This window comes from Gobio gobio (assembly GCF_949357685.1).
Source record: "Gobio gobio genome assembly, chromosome: 9".
NCBI classification, from domain to species: Eukaryota; Metazoa; Chordata; class Actinopteri; order Cypriniformes; family Gobionidae; genus Gobio; species Gobio gobio.
The window spans coordinates 5,735,081-5,756,614 of record NC_137115.1 but is presented as its reverse complement, the minus strand read 5'-3'; the positions used below and the strand labels follow the sequence as shown (position 1 = coordinate 5,756,614).

Sequence of the window (21,534 nt, the reverse complement as noted above, 5' to 3'; positions counted from 1 at the left end):
ACCAATCACAGACTGGCTTATCCACCTGGCATGCTATTAGAGGGTTTGACACAATGACGGATAGAGAAGCGATGGGTCGTTGCCCGTTGATCATGCCTCTTGTGGTTTGATTGGTTGAAGGACTATCCAATTGCGTACAGAGTCATTTGATTTATGCTTGTTTATCACGCCTCTTGTGCAGTAGAAAATACAGATCAGAGTCCCCAGACCAATGTTCAATCTTAAATTGAGCTCGGTCTGGTGATAGCCAGACAAGGCTAGATGCAGAATAGCTCATAAACCTTACCCTCTCCATGTAATCAAATGGGACGCATCAAATTACACATCACATGCTTCAAGGTGCATCACCCATCTTTTTTTACAGACTATGGTCTATTCATCATTCATCAAAAAGGGAAAACAAAACTAGGCCCGCAGATTTACAAACTATATACAAAACAGCGCTTGCTTACCATTTTGAATATCAATCACGTTGATCACTTTCTTTTTTCCAGAAATGCTTTCTGTCTGTGCCATATTGACGCTTTCATCACTTTCACGTTTATCCTCGTGCACCGACTCACTTGCTAAACTGAACAGCAAATCAAGGACCGTGCATTTCCCACACAACAACATAACTCGCTGCTTAATTACCATAGTATGATGCATCGTTGAAGAAATCAACTTGCTAGTCACGACTGTTTCCCGAAACCGCATTGTTGCAAATTTGTTGTCCGTTTGAGCTCGAATAAATGCTAGATTTTTTTGCTATAAATTACGGACATGGAATCTGAGGACTAATTCTCATTTTTCTCAGTTGTATGCTTTATTTCCAGATTCAATCATAGACTTGTTCTTATGTACAAGAGCACGCACACACATGTGCAATCTTCAAAAACTTTGCTTTAATCCTCTAGACTAACTAAAAGATGTAAATGACACTTATTGTACTGTGAAAAAAACATGTACTGAATGTCACCATTCCTATTTTGCTCAAGATAAGGATTCATTAAGTTCACATGCCATGCAAACTAGAAACTCTGCTTCTAACCACAGGTCGAGAGCTGTCGCTCCAAACACACAACTTTGCGATGCTGTGTGTGAGTGTCCATTGGACTCTTGTGACCATGCTTGAACATAATGTATGGCCGAAAAGCCGCCGATGAGAGCCCGACTAGAGTCAATATGTGGAACACACAACAAAAACTAGCCCGACAGGTGCTCATCGTTGGCCCAACGTTGGCTGACGGCCGACTGTCAGCTTGGTGTGTCACGGCCCTGTATGTCTTAGTAAGTGTCTTCCATTTGGCTAAAGCAATATATCAAAGTCTTTGTCCAATATTCTCCCTCCTTTAAGATTCTCATCTTAACCTTTTTCACTCCCTTAAACAGGCAGACGGGAAGAATATCTGTCAATCACCTGGGGTCACCCATCGATTCTCTGTCTCTCTGCCTGTGTAGGGTACATGGCAACATGTTCACTGCACTGCACTCACAACATCGATCCTACACACACACATAGACAAAAAAGTAAAATAAAGCGTATTGATTTTTCTTTTTCATTCTCATTACTCTTGCTAAAGCCGAGTCTAGGCACTGCGCTTCTGTCCTCGCCTACACGTTTCTTATTGCGATTTTCAGGGAGTATGACAAATATGTTCTTTATCTGTTTATTTTCTTAGAAAAGCCACAAGAGTGAGTAGATGTGATCTGATATATTCCATGGACTAAAAAAGATTCATTAATTGAATGGCGGAGAGTGGCAACGAGTGACGGGTGTCTTTTTGAGCATTAAGTGGTTATTTCAATCCTTGTCCGATATATGCTATAAAGTAGGTGAAAAAACAGTATGTGAAAAGAGTTGTATGTCAAAATTCATATTCATAAACCAGCTGGCAAAAAGTATACAGGTGACCTACTACTTCAGGCAAGATTCTGAAATGCACATCCACAGACACTTTACTATCCCATGAGGCCACGAGAGAGGAGTTGTGAATGGCAGTGAAGCGACACAAATGACACTGTTGGTCACATGACAATGATGAGCATAGTACATTCGGATTTCATTCATTACCAAATTATCAAATAAACAGTTTAACACACTTATTATGGAAATAATAAACTTTCAAATAATATTCTTAACTGATTGCAATATTATCGGACACATAATTATGCTTTTTTGCAATTAAATGAAAATGTATTAAAGTTTACATTTATATGAAATGTAATGACCCACTTAAATAGGACTTAAAGCTGCAGTCCAAAATCAATTTTTGAGCAAGTACTCAACACGCCAGTATTCAAAACTATCTCCTTACCTTAGTCCCATTCACAACGGTAAGCTTGCAGTAATGTGTTATAATTAGAGTGGTATGGTGGATTTCCAAGGGAAATTCAAGCATATCTTTGCGTCGTCACGTCTGTACACATAAAAGAAAGAGTCCAGCTAGGACCGCATGTTCTTCAGTGGATCATTTATAGCCTTTTCTCACAGCAGCTGGAGTAATTCAACTTATCATTTTGATGCCGGTGCTGCGTTTCACTCCAGTTTTTGACACGCACTTGCAAACTTCCCTAAGCACTTTCCTTTGGGGGAATCCCTGCCGCCATTTTGAAGCACGTTCCACTTCGTGAAGTAGACGAGGGAAGTTTATATGGACAGACCCTCGCTCCCTTGATTTTGACAGAGGGAGCGAGTCTACTTCATGTGTACACTTCAGGCAACTTCATATACCACAATGCAACACGAATGTCACGTCAATGCATATCGCATTTAATTTACTCCACCACAAACTCTATGATATTTTGATTATTTTTAAAAACATTTAAAACAACCCAAACACACACATATATAATGCTTAATTAAACAATTTCGCAAAAGAAAAAAAAATCTCCATAGTGGATTCCAACTGATCAAGAGTTTAGGACATTCCAGTACAGCCCATTGCAAAGGTTCCACCAGCAGTTGGCACTCACGCAACGTAAGCAATGACGCACATCCGAGTGAACGAGACGGAGGGAAGTCTGCAAGTGAAAAACTAACTGGAACGCAGCACGGATTGTAATCCAGAAAGGCCCAAATGACATCATCAGTGACAAATGGAGATTCACCCATAGTCAAAAGCAAAAGATTAAACTGTACAGAAATTCAAATCTACAGGTAATAAACGTTAAATACACATAGTCACACAATGCTGATGTTGTTAACATTAACAATTTGAGAATAAAGTATAATAATAATAATAATTTGCACGGTTTGATGTTATATGAGCGATCGTTAGATTTGAATGTTTTGTTCCCAAAAGTGGCAGACATGTTATTACTTGTTCAGATAACATTTTCCGGTGAAAATTCTTATTTAGGTTATACTCCAAGACGCTGAGGAGCTGCGCCGATACACAACTCGCGTACAGATGATAACTCCGCAAATAACTGCAATTGCAGGGTTCAAACATTGATGGCGAAACTTACGGACTGCAGCTCTAAAGTCCTCATGAAATCCAAATCGATTTTATTTACTTTGTTAGCACACATTACAGGTCTGAACAATTAATCCGTGCAAGTTAACACACATACATTTTCTTATTTATTTTTTGCCGTGGTAATCTTTAATCAAAATGTGAAAAGTAACTTCCGGTCTGGAATGGCGTTCCTTCTCAGATGACAGCAGTTTGACGGCTTGGGTTTGAATATCGATAACCACTGCCCTCCAACCGTTAGTCCGCTATGAGCGAGAGATGGAGAGGAGGAGCGCTGAAGCAAAACGCTGCCCTCTATTCAATATTCCGTTTCACTTGGAAATACGTCACAGCACTGAAATAAAATCAGTTGCAACTTCCGGTTCACTGGGACATCATTTTATAATTCTATTGTCTTTGAAATATGGTTAAAGTGTACTGCTGAACAAGCATTTATGATAAACTAAAATATACTTTAATGCAATTTCTATTGAAACTTGTATGCAATGCATTTAAATATATTTCTTATTTCACATTTGTAATGATGAAGTCGCAATTTAGAACATTTAAAATGTATTTACTCCAAATGTAATATTGAATAACACACTGCAGTTAAATGCTTTTAAAGTGCTTTAAAATGTTAGTAACAATTACAGTAAGGTTTTAAAATAAATGTCATTTAAAGTAAAATTTGACATTATTTTGAAATGCACTTTTTAAAGGTGTACTCTTTCTTTTAATTGTATTCATTAAAGTAATGTTATATTACCGGGCAAGGTTTTTTTAAGTATACTTTTAAGATTTAAAGTACACTATTTGCACTTGACATTTAATACAATTGAGCGCACTTATTTTTAATGGGGCTTTGCTTTGGAATCTTGTTTTAGGCAACAAAAAAAACCTGCTTTTGTGTGCACAAAAGTTACTTTTCCCTTAAACATACTCATAATTGAACAGCCGAGGGAATGCTTGTGAGATCACACTTGCATGCCTTTACGCATTGGCTTCATTTATTCATATTAAACGCTTAGGTAATTTCCACTGGAATGATCTCAGCGAGTTTAGCGGTTGCAGTCGTGTGCGAGGCGCACAATTCTACCCTGAATCGTCTGTGCTGTGCATCAGCAGACAGCTGTCCTTCATCAATATTAACTGATTTGCATGGCTACACAGCCCCCCCTGTGGCCTGGAGGATGCCCCTGTGGAAACACTCGTACCCTTCCGCATCGGGTTTGCATCCTTAGCTTAGTCCCACCTGCTGATACCATCATAACTTATTCATTAAACACCTGCTAGTGTTTGATCCTCAGAGGGGGAGCTCGCCGTCATTGCTCACTATTCACCATCTTTATTTGTTCCCTTATTCTGACTTAATGTCTCATACTTTGCAGAGCTCCAGCTCAGGAGGGTGATGTAAATGTATCCCACTCAGACGGGTATTCATTTAGTCATTCAAAAGCGGACTGGGCCTCTGACTGCATGTAATTCTGAAAACCTCATTATCCTCTTTGCACGACTCCCGCTCCACATTCACCTGCCTCTCTCCCAGGGATGTTCCTTTCAACCGCGTAGAATTTTGCAACAAGACGGCTCGCCTCCGTGATGCATTTGAAATATTTCCATCTTTCCATGGAGAGGTGGTGTAATGAAATTAGAGAGTGCAGAGACTTGGCAAATTTGTCAGCACTGTGGCTGAGTTCAATTACAGTAGGTCTGATTTCTCGCGTGGTTTAATTAAAACACAGACGGTGGAATGGGGAGCAGATCTGGAGAGACATACATGGGAGAGGTTTCTAATTGGTGAAAGGAGTTTCTTGTTGACAACCACGTTGGCCAATCAGCGTTCACCATACGTACACGTCCGCCGTATTGCATAAACACATCCGAGCATATATCTCAGCTGGTGCAACACAAGCAAATGTTAATCATCTGTAATGCTTGCTTTGCTCCACAGCGCCTCGCTCTGCACCCAGCTCCCTTTTGTGCTACAAAGTACTTCTTATGTCATGCATAAAGTTGCACAATGGAGCTGTCACCAGTAATGAGTCTCTAAATAGCATGTTCTGCTTTATTAGTCATAGTTAACATTATTGATGAGGGTTCGCGCAATGTAAGTAGAACTGCATTGTTCTTTGAAACTTCCAGAGAAGAGATTTAAACGGCCAGCCAGACGGAACTAGAACGAGCGGGCGAGATGTGAACAATTTAAAGTCAAAGTGATTTTCTTTTTTAGAAAGAAACGGGATATTCAAAGGGGAGGGGTAGACATGATTTTATCCATTAGGAATAAATTGGTTAGGGATTATATTTTCCAAGTGCTTTCCCAGTTTTAAATTGTGGTAAATTGTAAATCGATGGCTCATCTTAATATCACTCTCAATCCTCCCATTGATATTCAAAATACAAGTGCCCTATAGTATCACAATGCATTTAGAGGTTTTAATTCAGTGGAAAGCAAGCATGATCCAAAGAGAACCAAAACTGACTTACTGCAAGTAAATTAAAAAGAGTGTGGCATCACTTACGTTGAATGTCAATAGTGACACTGGTCTCTTTCCCATTGGGCACGGCCTTGTTGGACGTCCGACAGATGATCTTCTGCCCAGATTCGATGTTGGAGGCTGAAATGTAGAGGGTGCTTATGGTGCTCTCCCTTCGCCCATCTCGAAGAAGAGTCTACAGGAAGAGAATAAAGATCCACACTCTTAAATGCACTCTATTTAGAACTTTAAAGGATTCACTTCATATAACCTTAGAGGGGTTTCCATCATGGGATCATTTTTGGATTTAGTTTTAAGTAATTACTTTTGTTTCAAAGGTGCAGTGTGTGAATTTTAACTGCATTTAGTGGTGAGTTTGTGAATTGCAATCAAACTCCGCTCACCCCTACCTTTCGAAGCACGTAGAGAAGCTACGGGGGCCGACACTGGACAAAAATGTTGTCGTCGGAGAGAGCAGTGAGTGACTAGTGCTCTGTAGAGAAGTTTGTCCATTTAGGGCTACTGTAGAAACATGATGGCGCAAAATGGCGACTTCACCGTAAGGGGACCCGCAGCGTATGTAGATAGAAATTACTCATTCTAAGGTAATACAAACAAAATTGTACATTATGTAAGGTCTTTATACAACACTGAAAACATAGTTATGTATATTATATTGCATTTATGTCAATAGATCCTAATAAATACTACACACTGCACCTTTAATGTACCATTATGTTTTTATTATCTCCATACACCAGGGGTCCCCTTACAGTGAAGTCGCCATTTTGTGCTGTCATGTTTCTACAGTAGCCCTAAACGGATACACTTCTTTACAGAGCGCTAGTCTCTCACTGCTCTCTCCAACGACCACATTTTTGTCCTGTGTCGGCCACCGTAGCTTCTCTATGTGCTTCGAAAGGGAGGGATGAGCTGTGGTTATTGCAATTCAGAACCTCGCCACTAGATGCCGCTGAAATTCACACACTGCATCTTTAAGTAAGGTCTTTATACACCACTGAAAACATAGTTATGCATATTATTATTATATATTTTATTGTAGCTTTTTTATTATTAAAACTGAAATAACCTGTAAAACATAATTGGAAACATTTCTCCTTATATAGAACCTTTTTAACATGAAGAGTTCTTTAAAATTGAGTCAAGAACCCTAGGATTCTATGGAACCCCATTGAACATTTTCCCCCATAAGAGTGCAGAACAGCGTTTCAGTGCCTTTATTTATTTATGTAATCATTACATTTTTTTTTAAATTAGCATAGTAATTATAAACATAACATAATTATAATAAATTATTTAATAATTCAATTATTTTAAAGGGGTGATGAACTGAGAAATCAACTTTCCCTTGAACTTTTGATTTATAAAAGGTCATGGTAATCTAAGAATATCCTTTAATTTTCAGAGCTGAAAACTACCTTGTTAGTCAAAGAAAAGCTTTTATTGACAGCTTGCTCAGCAAATGAGGGATCTGCGCCGCCTCAACCAAAGAAGAAGAATGTCTAATTCTGAGTGAGTGAGTGAGTGAGTGAGTGAGTGAGTGAGTGAGTGAGTGAGTGTGTGTGTGATTTAATCATTGTGTTTGTTTGATATTTTGTGAGTCCTCCGAGCATTTTCCCCAGATGATTCCTGCGACTGACGGTAGCCGAAGCTCATTAAATATGCAAATCTTATCCAATCCTAGCCTTGGGCGTTTACTTCCAAGTGTTCAGTGCAGCACGCCCATCAAATCCGAGTGTTTTTCAGAGAGGCTCAAAACCAGGGCAGAAAATAGCCTATTACTTATCCATTTTGATGTTTTTGAATGTAAAAACCACACAAACGTCATACGTTGACCTCAGACAACAGTATAACATTTTTTGAAAAGCCAGTTCATGACACCTTTAAATTATTTTACCCTGGATATGGATGTTATTGTATGGAAAGTTAAGGAAACTTTTTTTTTTTTTTTTCAGTTACAGTCATGGGTGTTGACGGTGAAAGACAGCACAAAACATCATTCACAATCAATCCCAAGGCTGGGATTCAAAAAAAGCTTGTTTCCCCCCCATCTGCCCACTGGAAATGGAGACAAACAGCCTGGACTGTGCTCATGGTGTCTCTGCACATGGACCGGTTGTTTTTGGGAGAAAACAGCATGTTTGTGGGCTCCTTTGTGCAGTTTGAGAGTGAAGCTTTGGTGCGTGGCATGTTGTACACCACAGAAGAAATCAATCTTCTTTTCCAGTGGTCAGAGTCTGTGCTAGGCCTTGCCCGCCCAGCGTAGAGCTCCATCTGGAAGCGCTCGACAGAATCCTCACTCTCTGTCATACAGCAATGACTCACAGAGAGGCCGAGAGAAAGAGAGATGCTAACCAGCATGGCCAACACAACAGTCACCCTCCAGAATAAATTGGCCATCGCAGCAGGCATTCTTCCTGGCTTGTGTTGCAGAATGACAGGAGAGATGCACCATGAAACTATCTCTCACTTTGTCTTTCTTTTTAATTCTCTTTGTCATCGACTCTCAAAGCTGCTGGTTCCAAGGGCAGGGTTTAATAAAAGTAATAAAAAATATATATATTCTGGCCAAAATATATTTGAAATATATGGCTCAAGAAAATTATTTTTTTTAAACATTTATTAGCAAATGTACACTCTAAAAAATTCTGGGTTAAAAACAACCCAAGTTGGGTTGAAAATGGACTAACCCAACAATTGGGTTGTTTTAACTCAGTGATTGGTTTGTTTTAAGCAAACATTTAACCCAACCGCTGGGTTAAAACAATCCATTCACTGGGTTAAAACAACCCAACTGCTGGGTTATTCCATTTTCAACCCAACTTGGGTTGTTTTTAACCCAGCATTTTTTAGAGTGTACATGGTGCAAGTGAATACAATCTAGAATCGAAATGTTTTGGGTTAATGTAAAAAGACGGCAAATATATATGAGAAATTATCTATCTATCTATCTATCTATCTATCTATCTATCTATCTATCTATCTATCTATCTATCTATCTATCTATCTATCTATCTATCTATCTATCTATCTATCTATCTATCTATCTATCTATCTATCTATCTATCTATCTATCTATCTATCCATCCATCCATCCATCCATCCATCCATCCATCCATCCATCCATCCATCCATCCATCCATCCATCCATCCATCCATCCATCCATCCATCCATCCATCCATCCATCCATCCATCCATCTATCCATGAAAAGTAAATAGTAAATGATGGTGTAAATTTCAGGGAGTCATATTTATGTGGAAGGAATAATTGTGACGGCCAGTATTGTGTGTAGGGCTATTCATCCCACACCTCGGCTTATAAGTCCAAAACAACATTTTAGAGCTAACATGGAGGCATGTAGCTTTTAAGTTGCTAAACTATATTACAGATAAAATCGTCTGAGCAGCGGTGACAACACGTTTCTGTGCGAGTGGGTGTACATACTGTATGTGTGCGTTTGAGTGGGATAGAGAGAGAGAGAGTTGAAGAAAGAGTATGTGCTGTACATACACAATAAAACGTAATGTTGTGGCAAAAACCAAAAAAACATGGAAATAATTTGTTTTTATCCAATTGTTTGCTATATTTTTTTGCTTGGTCTGTGTTGTTGTGGGTTTTTGTTGCCTGTAAGGACCTTTGAAATAACTCAAATCATTTGTCAAAGTGATATGAACATGTAATGCGGTCAAGGCCTGCCTGGAACTACTTTAGCCATGTATTTCCCTGAAAATAATTGCACATCTTAGAATGTTCGTCAGCCAATCAGATTCAAGCATGCAGCCCCACAGTGTATATATATATATATATATATATATATATATATATATATATATATATATATATATATATATATATATATATATATATTTATTTATTTATATATCTCGATATATCTATATGGGATGTACATCTTGTTTTACCTCCACATTGTTTCATAAGAGTGCAATTGCCAGCATGTGAAAGTGTTCCGGCAAAATGTCCCTTCAGCCAAACCCACACAGAAGCTTGTGGCCTTTTAACGCCAGAAGCTCTGACTTGCGTGGGTGGCCAGTCAAGACCCCATCTGTGTCTCTATAAGACCATGTATTAATGTCATCAGCCCTCCCAAGGAATCTAAAAGAATAATGTACTTTTGAGCCATAATAGTCACTCGCTAATAATTAGTCATGTCATTGCACAGGCCAGTGATATAGGGAGCTTGCTAATAGTAGTTATTACCAACTCATTTTTTTCTTCTTTTTGCTACTGATCTGAAATATAGTAATGAAACCTCACACTCGCCATCCCACCAACAGAAAGAAAAAAGGAAATGGAAAGTGAAAGAGTGTAGAGAGGCATACACTGTTATTACAGATGTCACAAATGCCTTGATGAAGAATCATTTCCATCAAAGCCACACATTTCTCACCTTTCTTACAACTGAAAAAGCCTTTTTTGATAGTCAAATTATATTTTGTAAAATTAAAACATTGCTTTGTGTACTGTCTAAGAATGAAAATAAAAAACATTCTGATTCACCTTGAAATATTTCAAGATTGTGTATTGCCTCTACTAACCATCACATCATGTCCTCTCTCCACCCTCCATTTCACATGGCAGCCATTTTGAAAGTGAGGCTCTGATGTGAAAACTCCATCAGTAAAAGTAAACAACAATGCACACAGCAGCCATTTTGAATTTGAAGGTGAGACTCAGGTGGGAAAACCCCAATGATTTAAGTAAACAATAATGTTCCCGTGGCAGCCATTTTGAAATTGAATGTGAGGCTCCGGTGGGAAAACTTGGATGGCCAAATGGAGCTTCTACCATGATTTACTGTGTTTTGAGTGAAACAACAAATCACACAGTACTGTTCTTCAAAGGATACAACCATTTTACATGTGATACATATTGAAGGTAAGATTGTTAACCTGGGTTAATAGCTTAAAATTGGTATGTCTGCCTTGCCAATTGAAATGTATTTGTTCAAGTTATAGGGCAATTGTGTAAGTGTATTTGTAACCGGTACAACTGTTTTATTAACATTCTTTGTACATATTCTTTGTGTTTCACCTTGATTGATCAGAATTGTTATTTGTGCGCATTGAGTACATGTACATGTCAAAAAATCTGTTTATTTTGATGCCGGATGGTAGGCGCTTTTCTCAATGAAATTGTGTCCCTGTGTGATGCTATCGTTATTGCTGTTTTGAGTTTTAACTTGAGTTGTCTGCTTGGTCTGCCTCTTTTGGCCATCGATATACTTGCCTGTGGCGGCATTTCTGCAAAATTATGTTACGTTGCTTCTTGCTCATTTTGTGACATTTTCAAAGTAAAATGTCCAGTGAGTGGCACTATAAATGCATTCTGTTTGATCAGAAAAAGATTCATGTGAATCTGGCAATGTTTTACTAAAGCCGTGTTTTCACCGCAGGAACTTTCCCCAAAAACTAGGGATTTTGGGGTGGTACTCTGTGTGCTTTGACCGCAGGAACCGGGGTCTTAATGAAGTTCCGGGTAAATATTTCCCCCAATATTAGTGTCACTGTCACTTGATGGTGGATCTGGTGAAGAAGCTGTCAACGATCTAAATATTGATTTTGGAGATGTTGAAAATCATAGTTTTGAGAAATGATTGCAAATATGAGGCAGATGTTGAATGTCCTGTTAAATGAGCTCTGACGAGGACAGGGATGATGGTATAAAACATCTGCTCAATCTGAACCCTTCCAAGATCCAAAGTTTACAAAATATGCTTAATTTTATTCTCATGTAATTGTTACTCTAATATCAGGAGTGTTTTATATTATTGCAACAAGTAGAGATCCATCCGTGTTAAATAATATCTTAAAGAGGATTAGTCTATTGACGTAGGACTGAAACCGAATGATATAAGAATCAGCAGTTGTTTCTGCGTCGAAAGTAAACAAAGAGCGATAAAAATCAATATTTAAGAAGCCCACGTCCAGTATTTTTTGGTGCAATATAATAAAACGTAGTGTCAATAAAATCATTCATTTCAGTTTTTATAATATTATAAATTAAAAACTGACTACTGTTTCTCAAAGCCCTTGGCATAATCTTTCATTTACATAAACACTTTGACGCTCTATATCTTTTTATAATTAGATTATGCGACTTTAGCCGGAGTTTCAAATGCGGGGTCATGGTCGCTAAAGATCCAAATATGTAATAATGATTGGAGAAACAATCATGCATTTAATGGTTAAAAACTTAAGCAACCGTGGTTTTTAGCTTGCTTCTATGAGGCTTTGAGCTCTTTTATTGTGACTAATGTTTCACTGTCTCAAACCTGAGCGCTTTGTATCATATGTTCACTGCTGTATCGAGCAAGTTTACTACACCAGAAAAGCCGTACATCTGAGGCTGGTTACGTGATGCACAATGGTAAAAGTGTTTTTTGAGATCATCAATAATTTGCCCCTTTAAAGGTCCCATGGCATGGATTTTTTATTTTATTTTATAATGTATTCTGAGGTGTACTTATATTGTTAGTATGATTTTTACATCATAAAATGTCATAATTTAGAAATAAAAGGCATTTTTTCTATACTGATGTTTTCCCTCTGGCTGAATGCCCTGTTTCAAGGGGCGTGTCTGCAGTGAGACTTCAGTAAAAACGTCCACTGTTGTGATTGGCTGACATCTTTGCATTTGAAATGAGTGTTAGATATTGTGGCGGAGGGGGTGTGGTTTAACGAGGTCTACAAGGCACGAGCCTGCAAGAGAGACGGATGGACCTGAGTTCACTTCTCATCAGTTCTCTCAGCATGTCTCAGTTCAGTGAACTGTTGTAGTTACTAACATATACTTCAGGTTATTAGTTTATTTCTAGTCAGAGGGACTGTCACTCCTGTCAGAAAGTTAGTAACTTTAGTAAATGATGTATCAGCGACTCGAGATGCGAACCGTTTAGAACGATTCAGTTTGATTTGGTGAATTGGTTTGATCGGTTCACTAAAAAGAACTGGTTAAAAAAGAACGATTTGTTCGCAAACCGGACATCAATGGACCAGAGACGGAGCGATTGTTAACAAAGTTATATATTGTAACTACTGAGTTGTGAGAGCGCTGTCAGCGCGATTTTACTTTCTTTGTATCTGAGAGTTCTGAATAAACACGAGTCCCAGTCACGCCGAGCCCGTCTTCCTCCTTATTCTATCAACTTTGTAACACATGTAATGTACCATTACAGCTGTTGAGATGAACGAGTTACGAGTAAGTGTTGATTATAGCGTTATTTTTAGATATTTTCCTATCATATGAAAAGCGTCAGTGATGCGCATTGAGTACACAGCGCAAACAAAGCCACAAAAGTGCAGTAATCGAATGTAATCCAGTTTATTGTGGGGATAGCAGGCTAGCCTAGCCCAGATACTCCGTGCTTACCCCCCTTCTGCTTAATCTCGCGCCGCGTTTGGTGCCTCCGCTGTGGGCCAGATGCAGTACTGGGGGTCGGGGATGTTGAAGGCCAACCGGTCAGTGCAGCCCAAGCTTAGGAATGCATGAGGTTTATCTCTAAAGATGTGGCTCTGCCGATGTTGAGCAGAAACTCACGACTGTATGCACATTTTAGAACAGATAGACGCGACGAGGACGTACAAAAACACTGACTCACAAGATAGAACACACGAAAACACAGAGAGAGAAGCCGCAGCACGAATAATAAATTTCTATGTGAACTTGAATAATTAGCTACACATCAGAAATCAATGAGCACAGATCAGAAGGAACTGAAAAAAGACTTTTGTTTTCATTAGTACATCCAAACACTGAGAAACTGTCAACATTCACTCGTTCACAAGCCATGATCTCTCGAGGACAAACAAAAATGGCGCTCGCATGGGCGTGCCGAATTCTCTGGGCGGAGGAAAGGGAGGTAACCGTTCCTGTTATGACGTCATAACAGGGAAATTCAAGATCAGCTCGTCTGGGATGTCATTTTCTCAAAGGCAGAGAAAGACAGCCAGAACTCGGTTTACATCTATCAAAATTTCTAGCCACTTGGGGACAATATTCAGGCTAGGGGAACTCATATTAATGTTGAAAAACCTCATAAAATGAAAATGTCATGCCATGGGACCTTTAATCATAATTTATTTGAAAATGCATACAGTCACAAGTGATAACTGCAGTGAATTTGAGTTTGTTGGTTGGAGGCACATTTCTCCAGTGACCCTCCAACATTTATGGGTACTAGCTATATTAATACTAATAATGTTTAAACTAATATTACGATACTTAACCCCACACCCACCCCCCAACCTAGGTAGCCTGAATTCATTTGCAGTGTGTATATGGTTCTCCTGAAGGGGTTTCACCAAATGTAGGCCATTCTATACTGTACTGCATATTGTGTTTGTCAGAGAGTCGAGCAGCGAGCGTGACGACTGTTGCTTCGGCAGACTAGGTGCTCACCTCACCAGCTGAAAGACACAAGCTGTCAGCCACAGGATGTGTCAATGTAATATCCTGCCTGACACAGTCCGGATTGTTTCCCTCATTGCTCAGGGCCTGTCTGAAGTCATTAATCTTGAATGGGGCCCTGAAACAGCCAAGGACTCAACACTTAACCAGGACCGGGCCGAAAATAGCTCCAAATTACAAATAGATAATTTCTGGTGGTGCAGCCTGGAGCGTGTCAGTTCTTCCTACAGGAAGTGAAGGGTGGAAATCAGGAGTGGAGAAAAACTGAGGACTGAGACTGAATTAGAAATGTCAAAACTAGATGTGTTTTTAAGGCACAATGCCTCAGCTGCATGTGCATGTCAAACGGGCCTGTCCCTTGTCAAATGTCAAAATCTGGAAATGAAGTGTCTGTGTTGGCCTCATCTAGCCGTTTACTCTGCTTAAAGGTTAGCAAATGTCAGTAAACATCCTTTTGAAGTGTGCAGACAAAAATTGTGTGAAATTAAGGTTGACGTCTGGAAAAAAAAGCGGCAGTGATTTGCTGATTAGACCTCAAGGCCTCACTAATACTATAATTTTGGCAACATTAGCATGCCGTCGCAAAGTCCCTTAACGCGTTTTCAAACGAGAACCGTCGCTGGAAGGTGTTTCGAATCAGCCGTAATAATTGAAGACCAGCGCGGCCACACATTGCACCGCCTATTACCACATATTAATTTCACTTTAAGAGAGATAAGTGTTCTGCGGCTTTGTTTTTCCATCTCCCTCAAAAAGAGTGCATAGTCCTGTCTCTGTTCCTGGGGTTAAAAGCCATTCTTTGATTAACTAATTTAATCTTGCACCTCCAGTTCTGATTAATTTCCACCATTTTACGGTGCAATTAATTAGATGCCTTTTTACTTCTCTCCTCTCCCACTTTTAATTTCAGTGGCAAAACTGCAAGAAGGTTAATTAAGAGGAGGGTGAGTTGGGGAGGGAAGAGAAATGAAGGGGTGGAGGCAAAATTATGTTTCAAGCATTAACAGAAGAGGCGTGAAGGCTACAATCAGGCTGGCGTGTCTGCGGAGCTGCGCTGCGTGCCACCAGCTTCAGCAGCATGAAACATTTTGCCACTTTCAGTTTGATACTAAAGTTAATTAGAACTCTATCTGAAATATTGAAATATTCTCTCATGGTGGGCATTACTATTTAAAAGCCTTCACTAATTATACAGAAATCTAAGCAGGGATGAAGTCTTGGGGGTAAAATTAAATTTGAGAGATGGACGAGGAGGAAAAGGGAAGGTTTTGAGCAGTTGTGGAGGCGGGAAGAAAAAATTGTAAATATATATATATATATATATTCAGCCTTTAATTCTGCAATTGTAGCCATTACTAAATGATTTACAAAGGTGTTTGAGGAGGTCTGATCCACCCAATTAAGTTTTGAGCCCCCCTCAAAGGAGAGCAAACCAAGGTCATGAATACATATAATAAACAAATGCATCGTTTCTGTGAGGTTTCAATAGTCATATAATACTTATAATCAAACAAAGGATGGAAGGGCATTTTTTGAAGTCCTGTACCTGAGGAGGTTTCTAGCGAGGTACAGTTCATTGCCAATACAGTGGTGCAGGGATGATGCAGTTTTGCAGGAAAAACCCAAAAACACTTTAGCATTTTAGCACTTCCGGTTCCATCTTCCTGAAGTCAATGGGTTTTTTGAATGGGTTGATGGGCTGAAAGAAGGTATGTGGTGAACACAAGCTCAAGACACTTTCACATGTTATCCTACGACATAAAATACATCAGTATAACCCCACTTGTGCATTTTTTCAAAGTTGTTAAAGGGATAGAGCAACCATCGACTACCATAGTATTTTTTCATGGTAGTCAATGGTTGCTCTATCTGCTTGGTTACAAACATTCTTCTAAATATCTTATTTTTTGTTCTGCAGAACAAAGAAACTCATACAGGTTTGGAACAACTTGAGGGTGAGTAAATACATTTTTGTGTGAACTATCCCTTTAAGTGTCTTGAAAAAGGCTGTCATTCATGCAGCGCTCTATTGATTTCCATAGAATCGCTGTTTTGAGTACTGTCCTTCTTTCTTAATGCATTTTAGATAGATTGGCATATCAAAAGCATTTACAAAATGATAATAATTAAATACAATTTTGTTTAGGAGAGTCTTTAAGATAGTTGAGCTGTGTTTGTGGTGCCAAAAGACAATTTTGGTTATGCAAGACAACCTGCTCACACGTAACATATAAGAGACTGAATGTGATTTAATCCCCCGATATAGTACACATAGTTTACATTTACGCATCTGGCAGACGCATTTATCCAAAGTGACTTACTTACACTTATTACAGGGACAACATGGAGTAAAGTGCCTTGCTGAAGGACACACTGCTGGGATCAAACCAGCAACCTTCTGCATATCAGTTCAGTGGTTTAACCCACTTGACCGCCATCTCTATCCACAGTTCCACATAGCCACATAAATCTGGCTAGTTTTTCTTTCCATGACACATTGACATTACAGTACAGAATGGCTCTTTCGGCATTATCCTGAACATTGTGTAAGCATTCAATTCATGTTTCATAGAATGGAAGAGGGGCTCTCAGGAGCGTGTGTAAACGTCAAATACTTTTCATTTTCCTGGCAAAAACAACCGGAGTCCTTCAAATGAAAATAAGTCAGGCTTTCATAGATTATCTAGGAAGTTGGGGATATTTTGTTGCGTTACAATCTGTTCACATATTGGCAATAAAAAAAAGCGATTAATCCATGGACATTCTTACAAATAGCCCCTTTAAAAATTTGCACACTATGCAAACTCTTCAAATCGCTGACCTGATTTTAATTTCCTCCATCCCATCCGTGTGCTGCTTTGCCTTTGTTGTGCCTTATCGCCACATCTACAACACCTCTATCTGTGTTTTACTGCAGCTCATCAAGTAATGACATTCAGAGGCCATTCGAAATCTAGTAATGGAAAAATGACACACTAGTCATTTGAATTATTATGTCTCTCTGATAGCAGAAATGCCAGTCCAATAGAAAGACATATTCACTGCATACTTCATACAGATATTGGCCTGCATTATGAGCCTGATGAGGGGGGAGTATGAGAACGTTTCCTCTCGTCCCATTCTCCATTATTCAGACCAAGTGAGTGTGGCTTAATTGACTGCATTGCTTTTTAATAGCATGAATAGAGATATTATAAAGCTCAACTCCCTACATCCATCCATAGATGCCCTGTCCCTCACACCCGTCACCGCACCAACCACACAAAAACGAGCACTTGTCCTTCGATTAGCGGCGTCTCCCTTAGCGAGTGTGCTGATGGGCAATATGGCATTCACTTACACCAGCTAAATCAATGGTGTTTATCTGCTCTTTAGAAACAGCCAATAATCAGATCAGCTAGAAAGAGGGGGTAGCATTAGCATTAGCTAAGAGGATCTTCCAAGCAGTTTTTATTTATATGGCTGTGTTGATTACTCGGATGCTGCTTTCTTCCTCAGATTGACCCCAGCAGAAGATCAAGCAAGTAGAGCTGAAATATTATTAGTTTTGAGTGCAGTGGAGAGATTATTAACAGCATTATGACACATGGATTTGGGCTTGATCACATCACTTAAGCTGTATAGGGGAGGGGGACCTTTTCATAAGAGGGATGTTCAAGGAAAGAAAAAAAAATTGGTGGAAAACAATATGGCTTTGCCTTATCTTGCCATCTGTTTGTTTGTGTTGACACATTTTGCAGGGTAAGGAGGACAAACATGTCTCTGTCATTTCAGTTAGAGGCTGGATTTCCAGGGATTTTCTTCCAATCAAATGGAGCTAAGGGCTAAAGCGAATGAGTGCAGATGGTGCAAGCAATCATGACCACAGATGGCTCTCACGACGAGTGGTCATTTCATTTGAAATTGAAGAAAGCCGCCTTATAGAGTATTCTGTCGTCTCAAAAAGAATATAACTAAACTAAATGTAAAACATTTGCTGTATGCAATGTTATACCTTTATTTTAGGGAAGGAATAGATTCATTTTTCTGTTTTCTAAATGCATGTTATAGATCTGTCGTGCGTGGTTCATCCATGTATATGTTCCATTTGGAAAGAAAAAAAGAGAGAAAGAGAGAAAATGACCTTATCATTTTTAATCCAAATTTCATAACTGGATATTTTGCCTCATCTAATCAACAGCTGATGGATAAAACCAAGTCCCCTCCCATCATTTTTTTTTTCGACAATCTGTTACTCTCTGAAGTACATCAACATACAGAAGAAATTACCTGGTGTTATTGCGGTTATTATAAAACACTTGCAATAATTGTGTGGGAGGCTTCAAAAACATGTAAATGACAAATTAGTCTTAATGTTCATAATAGTGTCTAACTGAATACATAATGGCACACTTCTATTCATATCTTATAATCTAATAGGAGCAAATATCATACCAAGATCTTGACCAATTTGACCAGTCAATGAATGCACCTCTTGGTGGAAATACATGTTGTGATGTTGTTTCCATCAAGAGGTGCATCGATTTTTGGTCAAGATCTTGTATTGACAATGCAAGAGTCCATCACTCTAAAGTCTCCTCCAGCACATCACAAGACCAAGAGGTGCCAATTCATGTGTGAAAATGATCCTTCATGCTCCCTCCCAACCATTCTTTCACACTTTGAGTCTGATGAATCTTGACATTGTCATCCTGGAATATGGCCATGATGTGTCTTCCTACATGGTTGTTTAAGAAATGAAAAGCTACACACTCCATCAATTAGGGTTTGAAGTAGTGTTGTCAAAACGTCACAGCGTTGTCACAGCGTGGTACGGGAACAGCACCAGTCACGATTGCAAAGCCCTGCAAAGAGTGGTGCGCTTATCCGAGCGCATCTCAGGCTCAGCTCTCCCGCCTCTGCAGGACATCTACACCAAACGCTGCAGAGGTAGAGCTACCAAAATCATCAGAGACATAAATCACCCTGCAAACTCTCACTTCACCCTGCTGCCATCTGGTAAGCGCTTCCGTAGCCTGATGGCAAAGACTGAAAGACTCAGGAGGAGTTTCTTCCCCCAGGCCATCAGACTCCTGAACTCAGTCACGTGACTTCACTTCACCCCGCACACGCATAAACATCCAGTTTAAACATTAACATTCACATACTGCCATTGCACTGCACTTTACGTTCCTATTGTAACTGTGTATGTGACAAATAAAACTCTTGAATCTTAAAAGTATCGACCGCGATACCAATTCAGCACTGAAATTTTAAAAAAGTGACGCTTTGAGCGCTGTTGAGCTGGAATCGTAAACACCTCTGAATGGCCAATGTGCTCATGCGCTCATCGGTGTGTCTGTGATTGGCTACAATGATCAACGCACATGAGCGTTTGAAAGCACAAGAAGACATTGACCAGCGGACCGATAGGCGCCTGCATTCAAATGCTCCTGTGAGTATCTGTGAAAAGCGTCATTGATGTATATTTATAACATATTTTTGAAGAGCACTTTTGGTACTTTTGACAACCCTAGTTAGAAGAACTTGTTCCAAACATATAACATGCTAGAAACATAATAATAACTGCAATAATGATCCAATCATAGACTCCTAAGCATTAGCCTATTTAAATCCAAACAGTGACTTTTATTGTTGCCTGCGCAGTGTATATCCAGTCTGCAAAGTTGTACAAAGTGACCAATTTTCCAAGTCACTGAAGATATGGCCCATTTTTTCCCTGTAGACTTTGAATTTCTTACCTACTTTCGATGTGGTAAACCATTGGTCGATAATATATTTTTCAATTTATCATGATTAGTACAGACCCCTCAATCCTTACCTTAGAGTACATGGCTCCATTCAGCACTTCCCCATTTCGGATCCAGATGATTGATGCAGCGGGTTTGGCATTGTCTGCGTGACATGTCAGATTGAGGGGGTCGCCCGCTCTCAGGCTCACCACAGGCCCTCCGGTGATGACTGGGTCATCAGGTGGAACTACACAAGAAGGAAAATGAAAAATAATGTTGGGAGATCTGCCAAGATACCAGGTCTGCACTCAAAATGTAGAAAATTCGATATGAACTTGTGCTACAACATGGACCCCTGAGCTGTAAGACTTTCTTCTGGGAAACGCTAGACTTATGCAACATATAAAGGTTAGTGAGTCATTTCCAGTGCCTGCCTGCATATATTAATTGCAACATAGGCTCATTGGAAAACATGCCTCTACCTATAATTATGCAAAACTCCCAAAAAAACACTGCAGTTTCTAGCTCAAATAAACACAAGAGCCAGTAAAACACCAACAACGTTTATTCCTATTCACACAGATCATGATTACGGTGCAGATTATCAATTAATGAAGAGTCATTATGCGCAGTACGGTTATGACCTGAAAATACTTTTGCCATAGTGTATGATTTGTAAACTAATACATTTTGACGTTTGCATCACCTAACCAGCTGAATAAGTTTGGCTATTCTGACGAGTAAACTCACCTGGTACAGAATTGCACTAGTACGAGTCCTGTGAAATGAGAGTCAAAGACCTCTAGAAGCTAGCTAAAGTGACATGGTCGCTTCAGAAAATGCATCTCCGTCAGGACCACTATCGTCAAAGATGATTGATTGACTTTTAGGATATAGTTTGGTTTGCCGATATGGTTCTGTTTTGGGCAGCCTAGCATGGATAAGAGCTGGGAGATCAGCAATGACCCCCCTTAGGGTAAACAGAACAGAACCAACATAATGTATTGCAGATATCATTAATGTTGATATTAACCCTTGTGCATTGTTCAAATTTACTACCCTTTCGTTATGTTCGTGGATGAAAACATCCACAAAATATTTTTTCTGCAGCATCAGATTTTAACTTTTTCTCCCTCATTTACTGTTCGTGGCTGTTTTGCCCCTTTGACTTCCATTATAACCACATTTTTTGATTGCAAAGCCATAATACCATATAATCATGCATTTTTGATCATGCATGATTTCCCTGTTGGGCAGAGGTACATTTTTTTATTTTTACAGTTGATAACCAGGTGGCACCATTAACCCTTTAGATAGGCCTGTGCAAAAAAAGCTTGCACAATAATACACACAATAATATGCTGTTATACTCCATAGAAAACTACATAGAAAAGCCATAAACTAAGAATTTTTGGCAGTTTATGTTTTTTAAACA

General features: G+C 39.2%; 1 protein-coding gene across 8 annotated transcripts in view; it reads right to left on the bottom strand.

Annotated features, from left to right (window-relative positions):
* kirrel3b (kirre like nephrin family adhesion molecule 3b) overlaps positions 1–21,534 on the bottom strand; it is a 282,241-nt gene that overhangs the window by 61,583 nt on the left and 199,124 nt on the right. For all 8 annotated transcript variants that reach the window (XM_079826192.1, XM_079826195.1, XM_079826193.1 and 5 more), the window contains exons 4-5: positions 20,189–20,346; positions 5,963–6,113 (exon numbers count right to left, since the gene is read on the bottom strand). In XM_079826192.1, coding sequence (XP_079682318.1) covers positions 5,963–6,113; positions 20,189–20,346 — 309 coding nt within the window. The remainder of the gene's footprint in view (positions 1–5,962; positions 6,114–20,188; positions 20,347–21,534) is intronic.